Source organism: Chlorocebus sabaeus, chromosome 3 (assembly GCF_047675955.1).
Source record: "Chlorocebus sabaeus isolate Y175 chromosome 3, mChlSab1.0.hap1, whole genome shotgun sequence".
Taxonomy (NCBI): Eukaryota; Metazoa; Chordata; class Mammalia; order Primates; family Cercopithecidae; genus Chlorocebus; species Chlorocebus sabaeus.
In genome coordinates, this window is record NC_132906.1 from 95,564,145 (window position 1) to 95,584,105 (window position 19,961).

Consider the following 19,961-nt stretch of genomic DNA (forward strand, 5'->3'; position numbering starts at 1 on the left):
CAAAAATTGGTTCTTTGAAAACGTCAAAGCATTATTCACAATATCTTGAATAGGTAAGCAAGCCAAGTGTCCATCAACAGGTGAGTGGATAAGCAAAATGTGGCGTATCCATACAATGGGATAGTATTCAGTGTTAAAAAGGAAGGAAATTCCACAATGTGCTACAACATGGATGAACCTTGAGAACGTTCTGCTAAGTAAAATAAGTCAGTCACAAGACAAATACTGTATGATTCCACTTTCACAAGTGGTCAAACTCAGAGACACAGAAAGTAGGATGGTGACTGCCAGGAAGTAGAAGGTGGAGAGGAACCGGGAGGTAACCTGTAATGCATACACTTTGTGTTTCAAGATGAAAGAGTTACAGACATGGATGGCGGTGTTATGAATATACTTACTACCACTGAACTGTACACATAAAGATAGTTAAGACGGTAAATTCTACGGATTTTATTTTTATTTAATTATTTTTTTGAGACAGAGTCTCACTCTGTCTGTGAGTGCAGTGGTGCGATCTCGCTGTAACCTCCGTCTCCCAGGTTCTATGGGATTCTCCTGCCTCAGCCTCCCGAGTAGCTGGGGTTACAGGCGCTCGCCACCACGCCTGGCTAATACTATATTTTTAGTAGAGACGAGATTTCACCAGGCTGGACAGGCTGGTCTCGAACCCTGACCTCAGATGATTCACCCGCCTCGGACTCTCAAAGTGATGGGATTACAAGTGTGAGCCACCGTGCCCGGCCATTGTATAGTTTATTTTTACCACACACACACAAAAGAAATTCGCAACAAGCAAAACTTAAGGGTACAAAGGTAGAGAGCAGTGTGAGCTAATTTCAGTCTTTCAAAGCATACAGACTGATAGCATCAGCATTAGAGGTGCGTGCACTTTAATTAGAATTGTGGTAGTAACATTCATAAAACTGAAAACAAAAAACGAAGAAGATAACTTCCGGGAATGGGGACTTTCAGTGGAGGCGGGGTGATGAGAAAAGGAATATTTACTGTCATCCAACAACTTTGTCTTGTACTTTTGTCACAGGTATCACGCCAGTAATATCCCTGAGAATGTATGGGGCAGGTCCAGCTCTTTTTTTTCCTAATAAATTCATTCACACAACAATCAAAAAAGCAAGAAAAGGAAGAGGGGGCCGTTCCGAGGGCCCGGCGGGAGCCCACAGGCCAGACGCGGCTGAACCCTCCCGGACCCAGCGCCCGGGCGCGCGCGGGAAGCGCAGGCGGAGTGGGCACGTGCGGCACTTCCGGGGCGGGGCGGGCGCGCAGCCCTTCCGAAGGCCCGCGCGAGCCGCTAGTTTTGCCCACGCGCTTTTGGCACAGCCGCTCCACGCGATCCGCGATCTGATTGGCCCGCGCGGGAGGGCGCGCGGCGCCAAACTTGCTTCCCGTCAGCCCCCGCCCGTCCCGCGGGAGCGCGCACGCCCGCGCACCCGGATCCCGGCTCTTGCGTCCAGTCGCCATTCGGGAGGCCGCTGCGCTGCAGGGCCTGGCGGAGCCGCCCGCTACCGCGAGCCGGGCCCTCCGCGCGGTTCTTCGCCCACTGGACGCCGCCCGCGGCCGGACCGGTGAGGAGCGAGAGCGAGCGGGGGAGGGGCGTGGTTGGGGCCTGCATCCCTGAGCCCGGTGTCTGCCGCCGACCTGGCGGGGCCGGTCCCGGGAAGCCGCGGGTCCGAGTGAAGGGGGCCTGCTCTGCCTCGCCTCCCACACGGCCCGCGGGAAGGGCCCGCCCCCAGAGGCCGGGGCGGGAGTGCGTCTTTGTGCAGGGAGCGGGGAGGCCCGGTGTCAGTCGCGGCCAAGGCTGGACACATTGCGTTTGAAACCGTTGGGAAGTTGGGGGCAGCACAACACGAAAGCCATTCTTTCCGTTTTAGCTCTAGACTGTCTCCTTTTCTGTCATTATTACTGTTTTAAAATCCGCTATACAGCCTCCAAAATGGAAGAGGACCTTTGTAAATCATAAACCTGATAACGGGTTAATGTCTAGAATACAAGAAAAGATGCAGCTGACCAACAAAAAGCAACCCAGTTCAAGAATGGGCAAGGAATTTGAATAACGTATGTCTCCAGAGAAGATAGACAAATGACCAATAAGCACGTGCAGTGATGCTCAACATCGCTAGCCATTAAGAAAATGCAAATGAAAACCGCAATGAGATACCACCTCACACCAGCTGGGATGGCTATTAACAAAAAATGGGAAATTGTGAGTGTTGGGGATGTGGAGAAATTGAAGCTCGGGTGCATTGCTGGTGGGAATGTAGGGTGGTGCAGCAGCTATGGAAATTGGTAGTCGTTCCTCAATTCTAGATTTATGCCCCCAAAAAATGACAGCAGGGACTCAGATATTTGTTCACAAATGTTCACTGCAGCATTATTCAAAATGCAGATGTCTATCAACATGTGAATGAAAGACAAGCTGTGGTATGTGCGTATAATGGACCATAGTTCATCTTTAGAAAGGAATGAAATGCTGATACACGCTACAATATAAAGGAGCACATTGAACACATTATGTTGAGTGAAATAGGACACAAAAAAGACATACTGTGTGATTCTCCCTCAGGCATAATTGAGATTACCAGCACTGAAAGTGTAGAGTGAGAGTTACTGTATGGGTACAGATTTCTGTTTGTGGTGAAATAGTTCTGGAAGTGGATGGTGGTGATGTTTGCACAACGTTTTAGTACTAAACTAACCAAATTGTGCTTTTAAAAATGATTAAAATGGCAAGTTGTTTTTGTTTTTGATTTTTTGAAACGGAGTTTCGCTTTTGTTGCCCAGGCTGGAGTGCAATGGCCTGACCTTGGCTCACTGCAACCTCCGCCTCCTGGGTTCAAGGGATTCTTCTGCCTCAGCCTCCCAAAGTGCTGAAATTAGAGGCACCCGCCACCATGCCTGGCTAATTCTGTGTTTTTAGTAGAGACAGGGTTTCTCTGTGTTGGTCAGTCTGGTCTCGAACTTCCAACCTCAGGTGATCCACCCGCCTCGGCCTCCCAAAGTGCTGAAATTACATGCATGAACCACCATGCCTGGCCTAAATGGCAAGTTTTTTGTTCTATTTTACCACTCTTTAAAAAATACACATGAAAAAGCAAAATGACGGAGACAGTGAAAAGATGAGTGGTTGTTGGGAGCACAGGGATGTTAAGCAGTGAAATTATTAGTAGTGGATACGTGATGCTATGCATTTGTTGAAACACATAGAACTGCACATCATGAAAAGTGATTCCTTGGTGGGGCGCTGTGACTCACGCCTGTAATCTCAACACTTTGGGAGGCCGAGGTGGGCGGATGACGAGGTCAAAAGATCGAGACCATCGTGGGTAACATGGTGAAACCCTGTCTCTACAAAAAATACAAAAATTAGCCGGGCATGGTGGCGCTCACCTGTAGTCCCAGCTACTGGGGAGTCTGAGGCAGGAGAATCGCTTGAACCTGGGAGGTGGAGATTGCAGTGAGCCGAGATTGTGCCACTGCACTCCAGCCTGGCAACAGCACCAGACTCTCTCTCAAAAAGATAAAGAATAAATAAAAAATAATTACTTCTTGTGTAAACTATAGACTTAATACTAAATCAATATTAGCTCATCATTGTAGCAGATGTCTCACACTAATGCAAGAAGATGTTAATACAGGTTGAGTATCCTTCATTCAAAATGCTTGGAACCAGAAGTGCTTTGAATTTTTTTTATTTTTATTTTTAATAGTTACATTGTACTTACTGGTTGAACATCCCTAATCTGAAATCTAAAATGCTTCTTTTGGCCCTCAAAAAGTGTTGGATGTTGGAGCATAATCAGATTTCAGATTTTCAGATTAGGGATGCTCAGCCTATATAATAGGAGAAACTGGGGGCAAGAAGATAGGTGGGAATTCTTGTACATACCCTTCAGTTTTTCTTTAAACATAAAACTACTTGAAAAATTAGTTTATTAATTTCTTTTTTGGGTGGGGGGCGGGTATGGAGTCTTACTCTGTTGCCCAGCTGGAGTGCAATGGCTCAATCTCGGCTCACTGCAACCTCCATCTCCCAGGTTCAAGCGATTCTCTTGCCTCAGCCTCCCGAGTAACTGGGATTATAGGTGTGTGCCACCACGCACAGCTAATTTTTGTATTTTTAGTAGAGACAGGGTTTCACCATGTTGGCCAGGCTGGTCATGAACTCCTGTCTTCAAATGATCCATCTGCCTTAGCCTCCCAAAGTGTTGGGATTACAGGTGTGAGCCACTGCACCTGCCCGGTTTATTAATTTCTTAAAGGCCAGGCATGGTGGCTCACACCTGTAATCCCAGCACTGAGAGGCCAAGGCAAGAGGATCACTTGAGGCCAGGAGTTCAAGACCAGCCTGGACAACATAGTGAGACCTCATCGCTACAGAAAAAAAAAAACAAAAACTAGATGTGGTGGCATGCACCTATAGTCCCAACTACTTAGGAGGGTGAGGCGGGAGGCTCTCTGGAGCCCAAGAGTATGAGGCTGCAGTGAGTTGTGATTGTGTCACTGCACCAAAACCTTGGGCAACAGAGCGAGACCCTGTCTCTTAAATTAAAAAAAAAAAAAAATCCGCTAAGATAAAGAACAATGCTAGTGTGTATAGACTAATAGAACCCACTTAGCTTTAAACATGTTCTACATATTGAATTTTAATTAAAAAAAACTATGCATCAGATGTGTTTTAAAAGATGATCAGTGGTGTTAGATTTCAAAGAAGAAATGGAATGGGAAATGGGAAATAGGTATGATACACCATATGGCATAACATTGCATTGGAGAATACTGGGTGACAGACTGGCAGAGCACCAATTATTAGAATTTGGGTTTTTTGGAGACAAGGCATAATCTTTCTGAAAGACAAAAAGAAATTTTTGTTAATCTGGACAATTCTGAGTTAATTTTTAGTTAGGGTTAGCAGTTCTTAAATTTAGGAAGAAATTTTGCTAGAGCCTTAAAGCTGGAAGGATGCCCAGCTCTCTAGGCTTTGCCTAAAAGCTGAATTCTGGGACTCAGTTCTGTAACACCTTTGTAGATCGTTCTGCTACTGTGAGAAAGAGACCAGAATTGAGAAAACCAGAATAAACCAACTGTTTCCTCTGACCTCAGTGTTGTGATCTTTGACAGGTCACTTCTTTCCCTCAGCATCAGTCTTTACAGTTATGAAATGAAGAGGTCGAACTCAAGCCCTCTGAAGATCCTTCTAGTCCTATGCTGATCATCAGTGGTTTTTTTTTGGTTGGTTTTTTGGTTTTCTTTTTTGAGACGGTCTCACTCTGTCATCTAGGTTGGAGTGTAATGGTGCAGTCTTGGTTCGCTGCAACCCCTGCCTCTTAGGCTCAAGCGATTTGTCTTGGCTCAGCCTCCCAAGTAGCTGGGACTACAGGTGCATTCTGCTGCACCCAGCTAATTTTTGTATGTTTTGTAGAGACGGGGTTTTGCCATATTGCCCAGGGTGTTCTTGAACCCCTGAGCTCAAGGGATCCACCTGCCTCAGCCTCCCAGAGTGCTGGGATTACAGGTGTGAGCCACCACACCCGGCCTGATCGTCAGCTTCTAATTATGGAGTACTCCTACCTAACAAAGGAACTCATTCTAGTTCATAATAGAGTAGTTTGTAAACTGTGTTGAGCCACAATTCTTTTCCTGCTAGCTTCTGATTATCACTTCTAGGATAGCTCATATATTATCTATAATTCTTACCCTTTTGAAGTTAAATGTCTGTATTCATAAATGACTTTTTTTTTTTTTAAAGGGCCATCCGCCATCCTGGTTGCCTTTTTTTCTTTTTCTTTTTCTTTTCTTTTTTTTTATGTTCTCTAGTTTCTTAGAGACTCTCTTAAAGTGTCCTTCCTGCCCAGAGCTGGGGACAGTGATCCACTGGTATGGTGTACTCTGCCCATGCAGAATATGGGATATAGTTCTCTATAGTCCTGTATTTATGCACTTGATATGTGGATTCTAAGTGTTTGTTTCATCTTGTTTCTTTTGGCCTATTGTACAGACTGTAAAAGAGCTACTAAATTCCACTGTTTTAGTTTGTGTATATGTAGAAAAAACCTGGACAGAACTTGATTCTGTCCAGTATCTGATGAAGATACTGATCATTTGTCTGACTTGGGCAAGCTGTTTAATGTCAAGCTTGAGTTTCCTTAACTATTAATTGAAGTTTTAAAGTAGATGATCCCTGAGGTCTTTTCCTATCCCCAAATCCTATACTTTGAGACTAGATAGTAGCTTAGGTTTTCCTCTAGTTTTAAAATCCTGTGAGTCAAAGATTGAGAGAACGTTAGGATTGAACAGAGCGCATGCTGTGTGCCAGGGATGTGCAGCGGTTCCAGAGGTGAATAAATGGTAGTCCCTCCTCTCCAGGAGCTGGCAACCTGTTGTTGGTATCAGGCTGTAGTGCCAGAGGGTGACATATACAGCTGGGGCTTCTAGGAAGATTGGGAGGGAGTGGAAAATTGGCCAGTGCAGTTGACGCATGAATAACAGAGGTTTGAACTTCAACCAAATGCCAATAAAAAAAGACAGCATTGGCCAGGCGCAGTGGCTCAAAGCCTGTAATCCCAGCACTTTGGGAGGCCAAGACGGGCGGATCACGAGGTCAGGAGATCGAGACCATCCTGGCTAACACGGTGAAACCCCATCTCTACTCAAAAAATACAAAAAAACTAGCCGGGCGAGGTGGCGGGGCGCCTGTAGTCCCAGCTACTCGGGAGGCTGAGGCAGGAGAATGGCATAAACCCGGGAGGTGGAGCTTGCAGTGAGCTGAGATCCCGCCACTGCACTCCGGCCTGGGTGACAGAGTGAGACTCCGTCTCAAAAAAAAAAAAAAAAAAAAACAGCATTTACAGAATGTGAGACATTTATATGGAGGGCAGGTTTTTCACATATGGGAATTCCACAAGGCTGACTGTAGGACCTGAGTATGTGTGGATTTTGGCATATGGGAGTGGTCCTGGAACCAATCCCGTGTTTACAGGGAGACAGCTGACTTAAAAAGCCATCCTGCCTAAAGGCCAGGCAAGACAGGGAGTGTAAAGGAGAGGAAATAGTTTATACAAAGGCCCAGATGCTGGAATAGTCAGGGAATTACATGTGGGCCAGTATTTTGAGAATGCAGTCTGGTCATGGGCCAGACTGTGAAGAGCTTTATATGCCATATTCAAATCGTGTAGTGTAGGTGTCTTAGTTGACTTGGAGGAAATGTGAACAGGCAGGTCACATTAGGCTTCTGTTTGGAAGACAGGTTTGGTAGCTGGAAGAAAGGGAGACTAGTGGCAGGAAGTTCAGATGTCAGAATTAAAGCAGTGACGGGGTGGGGGATAGAGAAGGGGTAGATGAATGTGCTGGAGCTAATGAGAAGCACAGTGTGCGCTGTTGTGTAGCTTGTGCACAGCCAGTTTATCACATTCTGTTCTTGTCAGCAGACTCATCTACACCATGATGCTTTATCTTTGAAATGCATGCAGGAAGAGAAGAGGGCAGAGCAATCACTGAAGGAGGTCCATGTGTTCTTCTTTGGGGTCAGGACACCGCCATCCTCCCCCGGAGTCCTTTCTTTTTGTACCTCTTGGTCCTGTTTGTTATGGTGTCCCTTCCTCCACTGCCTGTTAATTTGTCACTCTGCTGTGTAATATCGATAACTGACAAAAGTCAGCCATTGTTAGCATCAGTAGTCACACCAGCAGTCTTCTGAGTGCTTATCAGAGAAGTGAAGTTAGGTGGTTGGTTTGAGAAGGATATGATTACACACATGGGCATAATTCCATAGTGGATTACTAAAGAGAAAGTAGACAAAGATGGTGTCAGGAGTGGTATCTACTGTAGTCTTTGGTGTCATTTCATAAAAGTAAGTGTTCAGGCCTGTACAGTGGCTCACGCCTGTAATCCCAGCGCTTTGGGAGGCCAAGGCGGGTGGATCACGAGGTCAGGAGATTGAGACCATCCTGGCTAACACGGTGAAACCTCGTCTCTAATAAAGATACAAAAAAATTTGCTGGGTGTGGTGGCGGGCACCTATAGTCCCATCTGCTCAGGAGGCTGAGGCAGGAGAATGGCGTGAACCCGGGAGGCGGAGCTTGCAGTGAGCCGAGATCGTGCCACTGCACTCCAGCCTGGGCTGGACAGAGCGAGACTCTGTCTCAAAAAAAAAAAAGTAAGTGTTCAGGCTTAGTGGATTGGACTCCTCTCACTGTTAGGGCAGGATGGTGAGCGAAATACACAGAATTCCATTACAGGGGACACACATGATCACAGACACAGTTTTGATCACTTTTTTTTTTTTTTCCCCCCAGGTTCAACTTCTCGTCTTGTTGTTCCTCTTATACTATAGGCTGTTTGCTGTGGTGTAGTCAAAAAGCCATGTAGAATGCCTGCCTTTTGAAGACCAATTTTAAGGTGTCTAGTAATACAGCAGGTAAGTCTAGTAGGGAAAGCATGCTTAGGAGAATATTTTATGAGGAGAAAATTAAAAAAAAAATACTTGGAGTTCTTGAAGGAAATCTCTAAAAGTATACACGCCCTTATGGATATAACGTGTGATGTGCGCTAGATATACATAATTTGGGATATGAGAAGTGAATTCTATAGCATTCTTTTTAGGTTTAAGTATGAGATTGGCCTGAAGAGCTGATGGTAGGCAGCGGGAAGAGGAGGGCTGGCTGGGAGGGATGGGGAATGGTAGGTGAGTCTGACTGAAACCCAGCACACCTGAGGTCTTAGTCTCTGTTGTAATTACAGTATGTAATATAGTGCTCTTTAATGTTAGCTTGGCTGTTCATTATTGCCAGTTATAGCTGCATGGGATTATTGAGACCTATCCTCCGGTTTCCCTTAAAGTCTTCTAGTTTTATTTAACAATGGGCTCTGAGACGGATGGTTAACCCATTATTTCTACATGTATTGAATTACGTTTGTAAGTTAAAGATCATTTTTAGAGATTTTTCTTCAGTACTGAATTATTTTTCTTTTGTTACAGTCCTAGTCCTAAAAACAATATTCTAAAATACAGAATAACTGCTGGCAACGCAGAAAGAGTAAATAGTTTCCGAAGAAAAGTATTTATTTCCTCAAATACCTGTCACCTTTTTAGCTTTAGACCAAAAAATAAAAAAGGCAAATGATATACCATGGATAAAAGTGTTAGGAGGCCGGGCATGGTGGCTCAAGCCTGTAATCCCAGCACTTTGGGAGGCCGAGACGGGCGGATCACGAGGTCAGAAGATCGAGACCATCCTGGCTAACACGGTGAAACCCCGTCTGTACTAAAAAATACAAAAAACTAGCCGGGCGAGGTGGCGGGCGCCTGTAGTCCCAGCTACTTGGGAGGCTGAGGCAGGAGAATGGCGTAAACCCAGGAGGTGGAGCTTGCAGTGAGCTGAGATCACGCCACTGCACTCCAGCCTGGGCGACAGAGCAAGACTCTGTCTCCAAAAAAAAAAAAAAAAAAAAAGTGTTAGGAAACAGTATTGTCATTGAGAACGTCTTTAAAAACAAGTTATCAAAGTTAGAAATATTATACTTTTTTTTTTTTTGAGACGCAGTCTCGCTCTGTCACCAGGCGGGAGTGCAGTGGCACAATCTCATTTCACTGCAACCTCCAACTCCCTGGTTCAAGCGATTCTCCTGCCTCAGCCTCCCAAGTAGCTGGGACTACAGGCACACACCACCATGCCTGGCTGATTTTTGTATTTTTAGTAAGAGACGGGGTTTCACCATGTTGGCCACGTTGGTCTTGATCTCCCGACCTTGTGATCCACCCACCCGGCCTCCCAAGTGCTGAGATTACAGGTGTGAGCCACTGCGCCCGGCCTATATATTTTTTAAAATTAATGGTTTTGTAATTAATAAAGGGAGAGCCAGAGTTTCTAATCTGTACTATTCTTTGAGAAGCAGTAAATATCATTACCATCAATAAGGGAAAGTGTTCAGTCTCATTAAGAGAAGCACATTAACACAGTAGTGAAATACTGGCTTTCACCTAGGTTGTAGCAAGGATTAGGAATTCATAGGAAATTGTCTCTCATATATACACTGTTGTTATGCAGTAATATAAGTTTTCGAGAGTTTGGTAAAATGGATCAATTTTAAACACAAATGGCTAAGTAATCCATTTCTAGGAATTTTTCCTGCAGAAATAGCCTTACATGCAAAGATAAGTACAAGGAAAGTCAGTGCTTACTCCATATGTAAAAATGTAAAAATTAAAGAGATGAATTCTAAATGAGAGTAAGTTGCCAGATAATATGTTTAATATCCCATTTGTGTAAAGCATGTGTGTTAATCAATATATGCCTAGGACATTTCTTCCAGGACACGAGTACACTGGCTAGCCCTGCAGACTGACACTCCGTATCTTGTACTGTGTGAATGTGTTTTTTATTATTTTTTATATATATATTTTAAGTTCTAGGGTACATGTGCACAACGTGCAGGTTTGTTACGTATATATACATGTGCCATGTTGGTGTGCTGCACCCATTAACTCGTCATTTACATTAGGTATATCTCCTAATGCAATCCCTCCCCCTTCTCCCCTCCCCCCTCCCCACAATAGGCCCTGGTGTGTGATGTTCCCCTTCCCGAGTCCAAGTGATCTCATTGTTCAGTTCCCACCTATGAGTGAGAACATGCGGTGTTTGGGTTTCTGTTCTTGCGATAGTTTGCTGAGAGTGATGGTTTCCAGCTGCATCCATGTCCCTACAAAGGACATGAACTCATCCTTTTTTATGGCTGCATAGTATTCCATGGTGTATATGTGCCACATTTTCTTAATCCAGTCTGTCATTGATGGACACTTGGGTTGGTTCCAAGTCTTTGCTATTGTGAATAGTGCTGCAGTAAACATACGTGTGCATGTGTCTTTATAGCAGCATGATTTATAATCCTTTGGGCATATACCCAGTAATGGGATGGCTTGGTCAAATGGTACTTCTAGTTCTAGATCCTTGAGGAATCGCCACACTGTTTTCCAGTGGTTGAACTAGTTTACAGTCCCATCAACAGTGTAAAAGTGTTCCTATTTCTCCACATCCTCTCCAGCACCTGTTGTTTCCTGACTTTTTAATGATTGACATTCTAACTGGTGTGAGATGGTATCTCATTGTGGTTTTGATTTGCATTTCTCTAATGGCGAGTGAGGAGCATTTTTTCATGTGTCTGTTGGCTGTATGAATGTCTTCTTTTGAGAAGTGTCTGTTCATGTCCTTTGCCCACTTTTTGATGGGGTTGTTTGTTTTTTTCTTGTAAATTTGTTTGAGTTCTTTGTAGGCTCTGGATATTAGCCCTCTTTGTCAGATGAGTAGATTGCAAAAATTTTCTCCCATTCTGTAGGTTGCCTGTTCACTCTTATGGTAGTTTCTTTTGCTGTGCAGAAGCTCTTTAGTTTAATTAGATCCCATTTGTCAATTTTGGCTTTTGTTGCCATTGCGTTTGGCGTTTTAGACACGAAGTACTTGCCCATGCCTATGTCCTGAATGGTACTACCTAGGTTTTCTTGTAGGGTTTTAATGGTTTTAGGTCTAACATTTAAGTCTCTAATCTATCTTGAATTAATTTTCGTATAAGGAGTAAGGAAAGGATCCAGTTTCAGTTTTCTACTTATGGCTAGCCAATTTTCCCAGCACCATTTATTAAATAGGGAATCCTTTCCCCATTTCTTGTTTTTCTCAGGTTTGTCAAAGATCAGATGGCTGTAGATGTGTGGTATTATTTCTGAGGGCTCTGTTCTGTTCCATGTGAATGTGTTTTTAACTGTGAGCTTCTGTTCCTTTTACTGCTTAAGAAGACTGGTTTACAATTTTTTTTTATTCATGTTTTCCGGCAACTGTGTTCCAGCTGCCGGCACGTCCTGTGATTTGCCCTTTGCTTGGTGTGCGCCTTCACATCATTCAGGATCTCTGCTGGAATGTCCCATGCGTAGAGGTCTTTTCCAACAGCCTCTCACATCACTTTCCACCTTATTTTCCCAACTCATGAACGCCATATTACAAAGCACTGCTTTAAACCTAGGTGCCTAGAAAATTATAGGGTACAAAGTTATTTATTTATTAAATGAATTAATAAAATACTATATTGGGATAGATTAAACATTGCAAAATATGTTGACGTGAAATCAAGCCAGCATCATATTTTAAAGTCGTGTTTTTATAGCTAGATTAAATTTATTAAGTGCTTTCTGCAAAAGGTTTAGTCTCTTGTTCATCCTTAAATAACCAAGATTTAATTTTGATATTCACTCGTCTTTGTGTGCCGAGGACTTGTGTACTGGAGTTTGAGAGTCAAACTATAAAGCACATGCAACAGCTAATTCTAGAGTGAGGCCCAGATCACTGATAGTCCTATGGCCTGGACCAGAGAAAGTCACGTAAATTCTCTGAACCTGTTTCTTCATCTGTAAGTGAAAATAATAGTTGAGTCGTATCCTTAGGATTAAATGAGATGATGTATGTGAAACTCCTAGCACAGTGCCTGGGACTGTTCTCTGTCTCCTTTTCTTCAAATTCTCCCTAGAGATACTACCAAATAAAGCACGCACAGTTCTAGACTTAAGATTATGCAGTTATAGAATGGACTTACAGCATTTTATTCAGAATTACAGTTCATGAAAATAATTTATTCCTACTTTATTGCAGCGGTATTGAAAGTTTTTAAAGAATATAACCGTGTGTGTTGGTAACAGAAAGAAGAATGGAAGTATTCCAGGAACTTCGTAAACCATCAGCACGTTTGGAGTGTGACCATTGCAGTTTCAGAGGCACAGATTATGAAAATGTACAGATCCATATGGGTACCATCCATCCAGAATTTTGTGATGAAATGGATGCTGGTGGCCTAGGCAAAATGATATTTTACCAGAAAAGTGCAAAGCTATTTCACTGCCATAAATGCTTCTTCACCAGCAAGATGTACTCTAACGTATACTATCACATCACATCCAAACATGCATCCCCAGACAAATGGAATGATAAACCAAAAACTCAGTTGAACAAAGAAACAGATCCTGTGAAAAGCCCTCCTCTTCCTGAACACCAGAAAATACCCTGCAATTCTGCAGAACCAAAACCCATACCTGCCCTTTCAATGGAAACACAGAAACTTGGTTCAGTTTTGTCTCCAGAATCACCAAAACCTACTCCTCTTACTCCCCTGGAGCCTCAGAAACCTGGCTCTGTTGTTTCTCCTGAGCTACAGACACCTTCTCTTCCTTCTCCTGAGCCTTCAAAACCTGCCTCTGTTTCTTCTCCTGAACCTCCAAAACCAGTCCCTGTTTGTGAATCTCAGAAACCTGCCCCTGTTCCTTCTCCAGAACCACAGAAACTTGCCCCTGTATCTCCTGAGCCCGTAAAGGCTACTCTTCCTAATCCCAAACCCCAGAAGCACTCTCATTTCCCAGAAACACTGGGCCCACCTTCAGCCTCATCTCCAGAGTCACCAGTTCTAGCTGCTTCCCCAGAACCTTGGGGACCATCCCCAGCTGCATCTCCAGAATCTCGGAAATCAGCCCGGACTACCTCCCCTGAGCCAAGGAAGCCATCCCCTTCAGGGTCTCCTGAACCTTGGAAGCCATTCCCTGCTGTCTCCCCAGAGCCTAGGAGACCAGCCCCTGCTGTGTCACCAGGTTCTTGGAAGCCAGGGCCACCTGGGTCCCCTAGGCCTTGGAAATCCAGTCCTTCAGCGTCATCAGGACCTTGGAAGCCAGCTAAACCTGCTCCATCTGTGTCTCCTGGACCTTGGAAACCAATTCCTTCTATATCTCCTGGACCTTGGAAACCAACTCCATCTGTGTCTTCTGCATCCTGGAAATCTTCATCAGTCTCACCCAGCTCCTGGAAGTCCCCCCCTGCATCTCCTGAGTCATGGAAGTCTGGCCCACCAGAACTCCGAAAGACAGCTCCCACGTTGTCTCCTGAACATTGGAAGGCAGTTCCCCCAGTGTCTCCAGAGCTTCGCAAACCCGGCCCACCACTATCCCCAGAGATCCGTAGTCCAGCAGGATCTCCAGAGCTCAGAAAACCCTCAGGGTCACCAGACCTTTGGAAGCTTTCTCCTGATCAGCGGAAAACTTCTCCTGCTTCACTTGATTTCCCTGAGTCCCAGAAAAGTTCCCGTGGCAGTTCTCCTGATCTCTGGAAGTCTTCCTTTTTTATTGAGCCTCAGAAACCTGTCTTCCCTGAGACCCGAAAACCAGGTTCTTCTGGGCCATCTGAGTCCCCCAAAGCAGCCTCAGATATCTGGAAGCCAGTTCTCTCTATCGATACTGAGCCTAGAAAACCTGCCCTGTTTCCCGAGCCTGCCAAAACAGCCCCTCCTGCTTCTCCAGAACCACGCAAACGTGCCCTTTTTCCAGAGCCCCGGAAGCATGCCCTTTTCCCTGAACTCCCCAAATCTGCTCTATTCTCAGAATCACAGAAGGCTGTTGAGCTTGGTGATGAACTACAAATAGATGCCATAGATGATCAAAAATGTGATCTTTTGGTTCAGGAAGAACTTCTAGCTTCACCTAAGAAACTTTTGGAAGATACTTTATTTCCTTCCTCAAAGAAGCTCAAGAAAGACAACCAAGAGAGCTCAGATGCTGAGCTTAGTAGTAGTGAGTACATAAAAACAGATTTGGATGTGGTGGATGTTAAGGGCCAGGAATCAAGCAGTGATCAAGAGCAGGTTGATGTGGAATCCATTGATTTTAGCAAAGAGAACAAAATGGACATGACTAGTCCAGAGCAGTCTAGAAATGTGCTACAGTTTACTGAAGAAAAAGAAGCTTTTATCTCTGAAGAGGAGATTGCAAAATATATGAAGCGTGGAAAAGGAAAGTATTATTGCAAAATTTGTTGCTGTCGTGCTATGAAAAAAGGTGCTGTTTTGCATCATTTGGTTAATAAGCATAATGTTCATAGCCCTTACAAATGCACAATTTGTGGAAAGGCTTTTCTTTTGGAATCTCTCCTTAAAAATCATGTAGCAGCCCATGGGCAGAGTTTACTTAAATGTCCACGTTGTAATTTTGAATCAAATTTCCCACGAGGTTTTAAGAAACATTTAACTCACTGTCAAAGCCGGCATAATGAAGAGGCAAATAAAAAGCTAATGGAAGCTCTTGAACCGCCACTGGAGGAGCAGCAAATTTGATAGCTCAGTATGAATATTTGTTCTACAAAGGTGTTTGTTGAAACCATTCTTTGTAAGTATAGCTTATCAAATAGCCTAGTTGGATATGTAGATGACGTGTGGTGTACCGTGTTTCACTGTCTGAGTTGTGTTACTAAGAATGAGCATTTCATTATTTTTTTCTGGTCTCTGTCTGTGGCTATCTTGTAAGTCAATCAATTTCTATATAGTCCAGATGGATTAAACTTCTCATTTCTTTTAAATATGTATGAATAATAAATCAAGGAAGTAGGCATTCCATTTAATAATCAAGAGCAAGTTGTACTCAAAGCATTCAGCTAAAGTATATCTGTGTGTGGAACTAATTTCAGATAATAGAAAATATTAGTTGAAATGTTTAAGAATTAGGCATGAAAAATAAATTTGAGAAATTTTGTTTCCTCACATGTATTTTTAAATCATAAGAGTTATTTTCTATCTGATGTAAAATTAGTTTATAAATCTTAATCAGCTTCTAGATGTTTATTAGCTTTTATGTCATGAAATGTTGGAGTCTCAGGGTTGCTGATTGTCTGCTAATGGGAAAAATTGAGTAAGTCTTTAAAATAGTTTGCAGCCTTCTCCCACAGGAGACAAGTGAACGATAAGTGTGATTTTAGATCTTTTTTGTCCATAGTTGTTTTCAGTGGAGTCTTCCATTCTATATCTTACCCTAAGATCTGGTTCTTCCCTCCCCATCCCCATCCCAGCCCCCACCCGCCAGCTCACACTAATAGATGATTCTTAATTGCCAAATGTGTTAGAGTTTGTATGTCCTACTCCTGGGCCTTACATGTCGCCTGTTGGGGCTTAAGACCAGGTTAATAAGTAGGAACTGAAAGTCTTCCAGGTTCACAGTAGAAAATTTTATAGACATTTCTGTTAAAGAAATATATCGATTTTATGTTTTTCAGTTCTGTTACTGTAAATACCTTGTACCTGTTCATGGATTATTTTATTCTAAAGTATTTTGTCAAATGTGTATCAACCAAATTAAAAAAGAAAGGCTTTCGTGTCAGCAACATTTTCATGTGTGGTTTGTTTTGTGTAATTTGCATTGTATGATATACAAATCCATTATTTCCATGTTTTCAACATAGGAGTTTTCTTATCTGGAGCAGCATTTTCTTAGCTGTGTTTTCTCCAAGTTCTGTGGTCAGGTAAGTTAGGGGAATGCTTGTATAGGGAGGACTCCATGTGAAAAATCTCATCCTTTCAAATGAAAGGTTTTTTAATTCCAGTGGTTGCCTATCCTGCCTGCCTCTAAACAGTGTGAGGCATTTAATCTCAGAGCATTCTGATGTGTAGCCAGGATTGAGATGCTGTACTGGATTTAATTTAGCTATTCCCAGACATTTTTTTAACAATGAACAGTTTTGTCCTAGTTCCCCACTGGCTGGCTTTCCTATTAATATGCCCGTTGGGATATCTTAACAATATTTAGTGATGTGGTTTGGCTCTGTGTCAAATCTCTCTCTTTTTTTATTTTGAGACCGATCCTTGCTCTGTCACCCAGGTTGCCCTGCAGTGGTGTGATCTTAGCTCACTGCAACCTCCGCCTTTCAGGTTCAAGGGAGTCTCGTGCCTCAGCCTCCTGAGTAGCTGGGACTACAGGTGTGTGCCACCATGTCTAGCTAATTTTTGTAGTTTAATAGAGATGGGGTTTTGCCATGTTGGCCAGGCTGTTCTCGAACTCCTGGGCTCAAGTGATCCACCTGCCTCAGCTTCCCAAAGTGCTGTGGTTACAGCTGTGCGCCACCACACCCGACCCCCACCCAAATCTCCTGCTGAATTGTAATCCCCAGTGTTGGAGGAGGGGCCAGCCTGGTGATAAATGATTGGATCATGGGGACGGACTTCCTCTTGGTGTTCTCGTGATAGTGTGTGAGTTATTTAAAAGTGTTTAGCACCTTCCCCTTCGCTCTCTTCCTCCTGCTCCAGCCCTGTTGGATGTGCCAGCTTCCCCTTCGCCTTCTGCCATGATTGTAAGTTTCCTGAGCCTCCCCGCCTCTTGCTGCAGCCGTGTTTCCTCCGCAGCGTGTGGAACCATTAGCTAATTAAACCTCTTTTCTTTATAAATTACCCGGTCTCAGGTAGTTCTTTGTAGCAGTGTGAGAACAGACTAATCCATTTAGATAATACCAAGTAAGGTCTTAGAAGCCTCAACTCTGTTAGCTTTGGTGAACACTGCACTGAGTAGCTGCTGCTATCAGTTTACATGGCACCTTGAGAACGAGCTTCCAGATGAGTTCCCTTGTAGGCAGTGATGCCAACAGGTAGGACAGGTAAGATATCTTGGTTATACTAGTTGTCCTTTTCTTGTCCATACTGACTGACTTTGTTTTTGAGAAACAAAAAGGGTCTGCATTACCTAGAAACTGTCCTAGCTCCTGCACCCTCAGACCAACCCTGTTAGACAGATGCTTTCCTAAGACTTCACCCTGTCTGGTGCAAACCTGGCAGTTCATCCTAGACCTTTGCTCCAGGTGGCACCAACTAAGTCACATGCGTTGCCATCTGAAATGGGGTTTTTTATAATAGTGCCATAGGATAAGGGCTGACTTCCCGGTAAGTGGTAGTGATGCATGTGTAGTTTTGGCTTTAAGGCCTGAGCTGTATTTGGCTAAACCCCTGTGTTCTTGGTTTACCTCAGTGTGGCTTCCACTTTTTTTTTTTTTTTTTTTTTTTTTGAGAGACTGTTTTTTGCTCTTGTTGCCCAGGCTGGAGGGCAGTGGTGTGATCTCAGCTCACCACAAACTGCCTTCCAGGTTCAAGTGATTCTCCTGCCTCAGCCTCCCAAGTAGCTGGAATTACAGGTGCCCGCCACCACGCCCAGCTAAATTTTTGTATTTTTAGTAGAGACGGGGTTTTACCATGTTGGCAAGGCTGGTCTCGAATTCCTGACCTCAGGTGATCCACCTGCCTTGGCTTCCCAAAGTGGAGGATGGAGACATATTTAAAAGCACTGAGCACAAAGGAGGCACCCTATCCTTGGTAGCAATTATTATCCTTCCGATTTAATATATATCATTCACTAGTTTGTTTAAATAATTTGTGAACCAGTTTATATTTTCAAGTTGCCATGTGTTTTAGGGTTCTCCAGAGAGTCAGAACCAATAGGAGATACATAGATATAGATATGGTATAGAATGGTAACCAGCATTCTACTTTGTTTTTATGAGTCTGACTTTTCTAGATTCCACATACAAGTGAGATTATGCAGGATTTGTCTTTCTGTGTCTGGTTTATTTTACTTAACATAATGTCCTCCAGATTCATCCATGTTGCCGTAAGTGACAGGATTTTCTTCTTTTCAGACTGAATAGTATTTCATCGTGTGTGTGTATATATATACACACAATTTACTGAGCAGGGAGATCTGCAGACTCTCTTGGCTCCCAGAATGCTGGGGTCAGGCTTGCAGTCTTAAACAGGAAATTGGTGAACTCTTTGGAGAGGATCTGCAGATACCAACAGTTTCAGGGTTTTCTAAGGTCCAGGAGTGCCAGGCTCCTGTGCACTCTTCCTTTGGGGAAGCAAAGGAAGACTCCATCTGTGCACACAGAATATATTAATTATACTTTCTTGTTTTCTGTTTTCTTGATGCTCTGGCATCTGGGGTTTACTGGGAAAAGACTGCCTTTTCCAGGGCCAGGCAATTAAACTACCAATCCAGAATCCATACTCCTAACCACCTACTTTATCTGTATATGTATTATCTTTTTATATATACACACACACTACATTTTCTTTATCAGTTCATTCATTGATGGACACGGGTAAATTCCATATTTTGGTTATTGTGAGTAATGCTGCAATGAACATGGGAATGCAGCTGTTTCTTTGGGATCCCGATTTCATTTTTCTGTGGATAAACACCCAGAAATGAGATAGCTCTTCATTACACTCTGTGAAAGGCCCTAAAAGCTACCACACCCGTAGGTGAAATTACCGGATTAGTGAAAATAAGCTGTATCTCTCCACCCAAAGTTTTCTTCCCATGCTCTTAGCATTCCTGGTCCTAGTGCCAATGCTTTATTAGCATTAGAAAATTATTTCTCTTTAATCAGGAAAGCCACGCTCAGGCTGTTGCAAATCATCCACTTTGAACAGGCCTGTAACAAGCCTAGACTAGATACAAGTAATTAATAAGAGGCAGGGTTGGGCGCGGTGGCTCAAGCCTGTAATCCCAGCACTCTGGGAGGCCGAGGCGGGTAGATCATGAGGTCTGGAGTTCAAGACCAGCTTGGCCAATATGGCGAAACCCCGTCTCTACTGAAAATACAAAAACTAGCTGGGTGTGGTGGTGCGCACCCGTAGTCCCAGCTACTCGGGAGGCTGAGACAGGAGAATCGCTTGAACCCGGGTGGTGGAGGTTGCAGTGAGCCGAGATCGTGCCACTGCATTCCAGCCTGGGCAACAGAGCAAGACTCTGTCTAAATAAATAAATAAATGCAGGTAAAATAATTAAGCAATAAACACAATTGGCAGTGGTCATCCAGAGGACTGTGACTTCCCTGAGGAGGACGTGTGAAGAAACCAGGTAATAACCCGAAGACATCAAGGAGTTCAAGTGACCCCATTATTCATTATTCGTTAATCTGTTCTCGGGCCAAGACGGGTTAGTGCCTCCCACTTCCATGGAGATAGCCGACTGTATCTTCTAACTTCCATGGAGATAGCCGACTGTATAAAGACAGGCTGTGTGGGGGTGGGATTTCAAGGACTCTCAGCACTTTTGTATTTGCTACTTTACTGAGTTGGATACAGGCAATAAGGTCTCCATTTGACTTGCGAGG

The 19,961-nt window shown here is 43.8% G+C and overlaps 1 protein-coding gene across 4 annotated transcripts; it reads left to right on the top strand.

The window, feature by feature from the left end:
- The first annotated feature begins 1,339 nt into the window (after positions 1-1,339).
- CHAMP1 (chromosome alignment maintaining phosphoprotein 1) lies at positions 1,340-16,186 on the top strand. 4 transcript variants are annotated; one of them, XM_038007940.2, is made up of 4 exons: positions 1,341-1,583; positions 1,944-2,221; positions 8,310-8,431; positions 12,648-16,186. In XM_038007940.2, the coding sequence occupies exon 4, from the start codon at positions 12,703-12,705 to the stop codon at positions 15,142-15,144; it is 2,442 nt and encodes an 813-aa protein (XP_037863868.1). In that variant the 5' UTR covers positions 1,341-1,583; positions 1,944-2,221; positions 8,310-8,431; positions 12,648-12,702; the 3' UTR covers positions 15,145-16,186. The 4 variants fall into 4 exon arrangements, with proteins under 4 accessions (XP_037863870.1, XP_037863868.1, XP_037863869.1 ...); XM_038007941.2 differs by having other exon boundaries at positions 2,003-2,221; XM_038007942.2 differs by lacking the exon at positions 1,944-2,221 and having other exon boundaries at positions 1,340-1,583; positions 12,695-16,186.
- The last annotated feature ends 3,775 nt before the right edge of the window (positions 16,187-19,961 follow it).

Coding starts and splice junctions, on each gene's coding strand:
- CHAMP1 (XM_038007942.2), top strand. CDS start 12,703: ATGGAAGTATTCCAGGAACTTCGTAAACCATCAGCACGTTTGGAGTGT.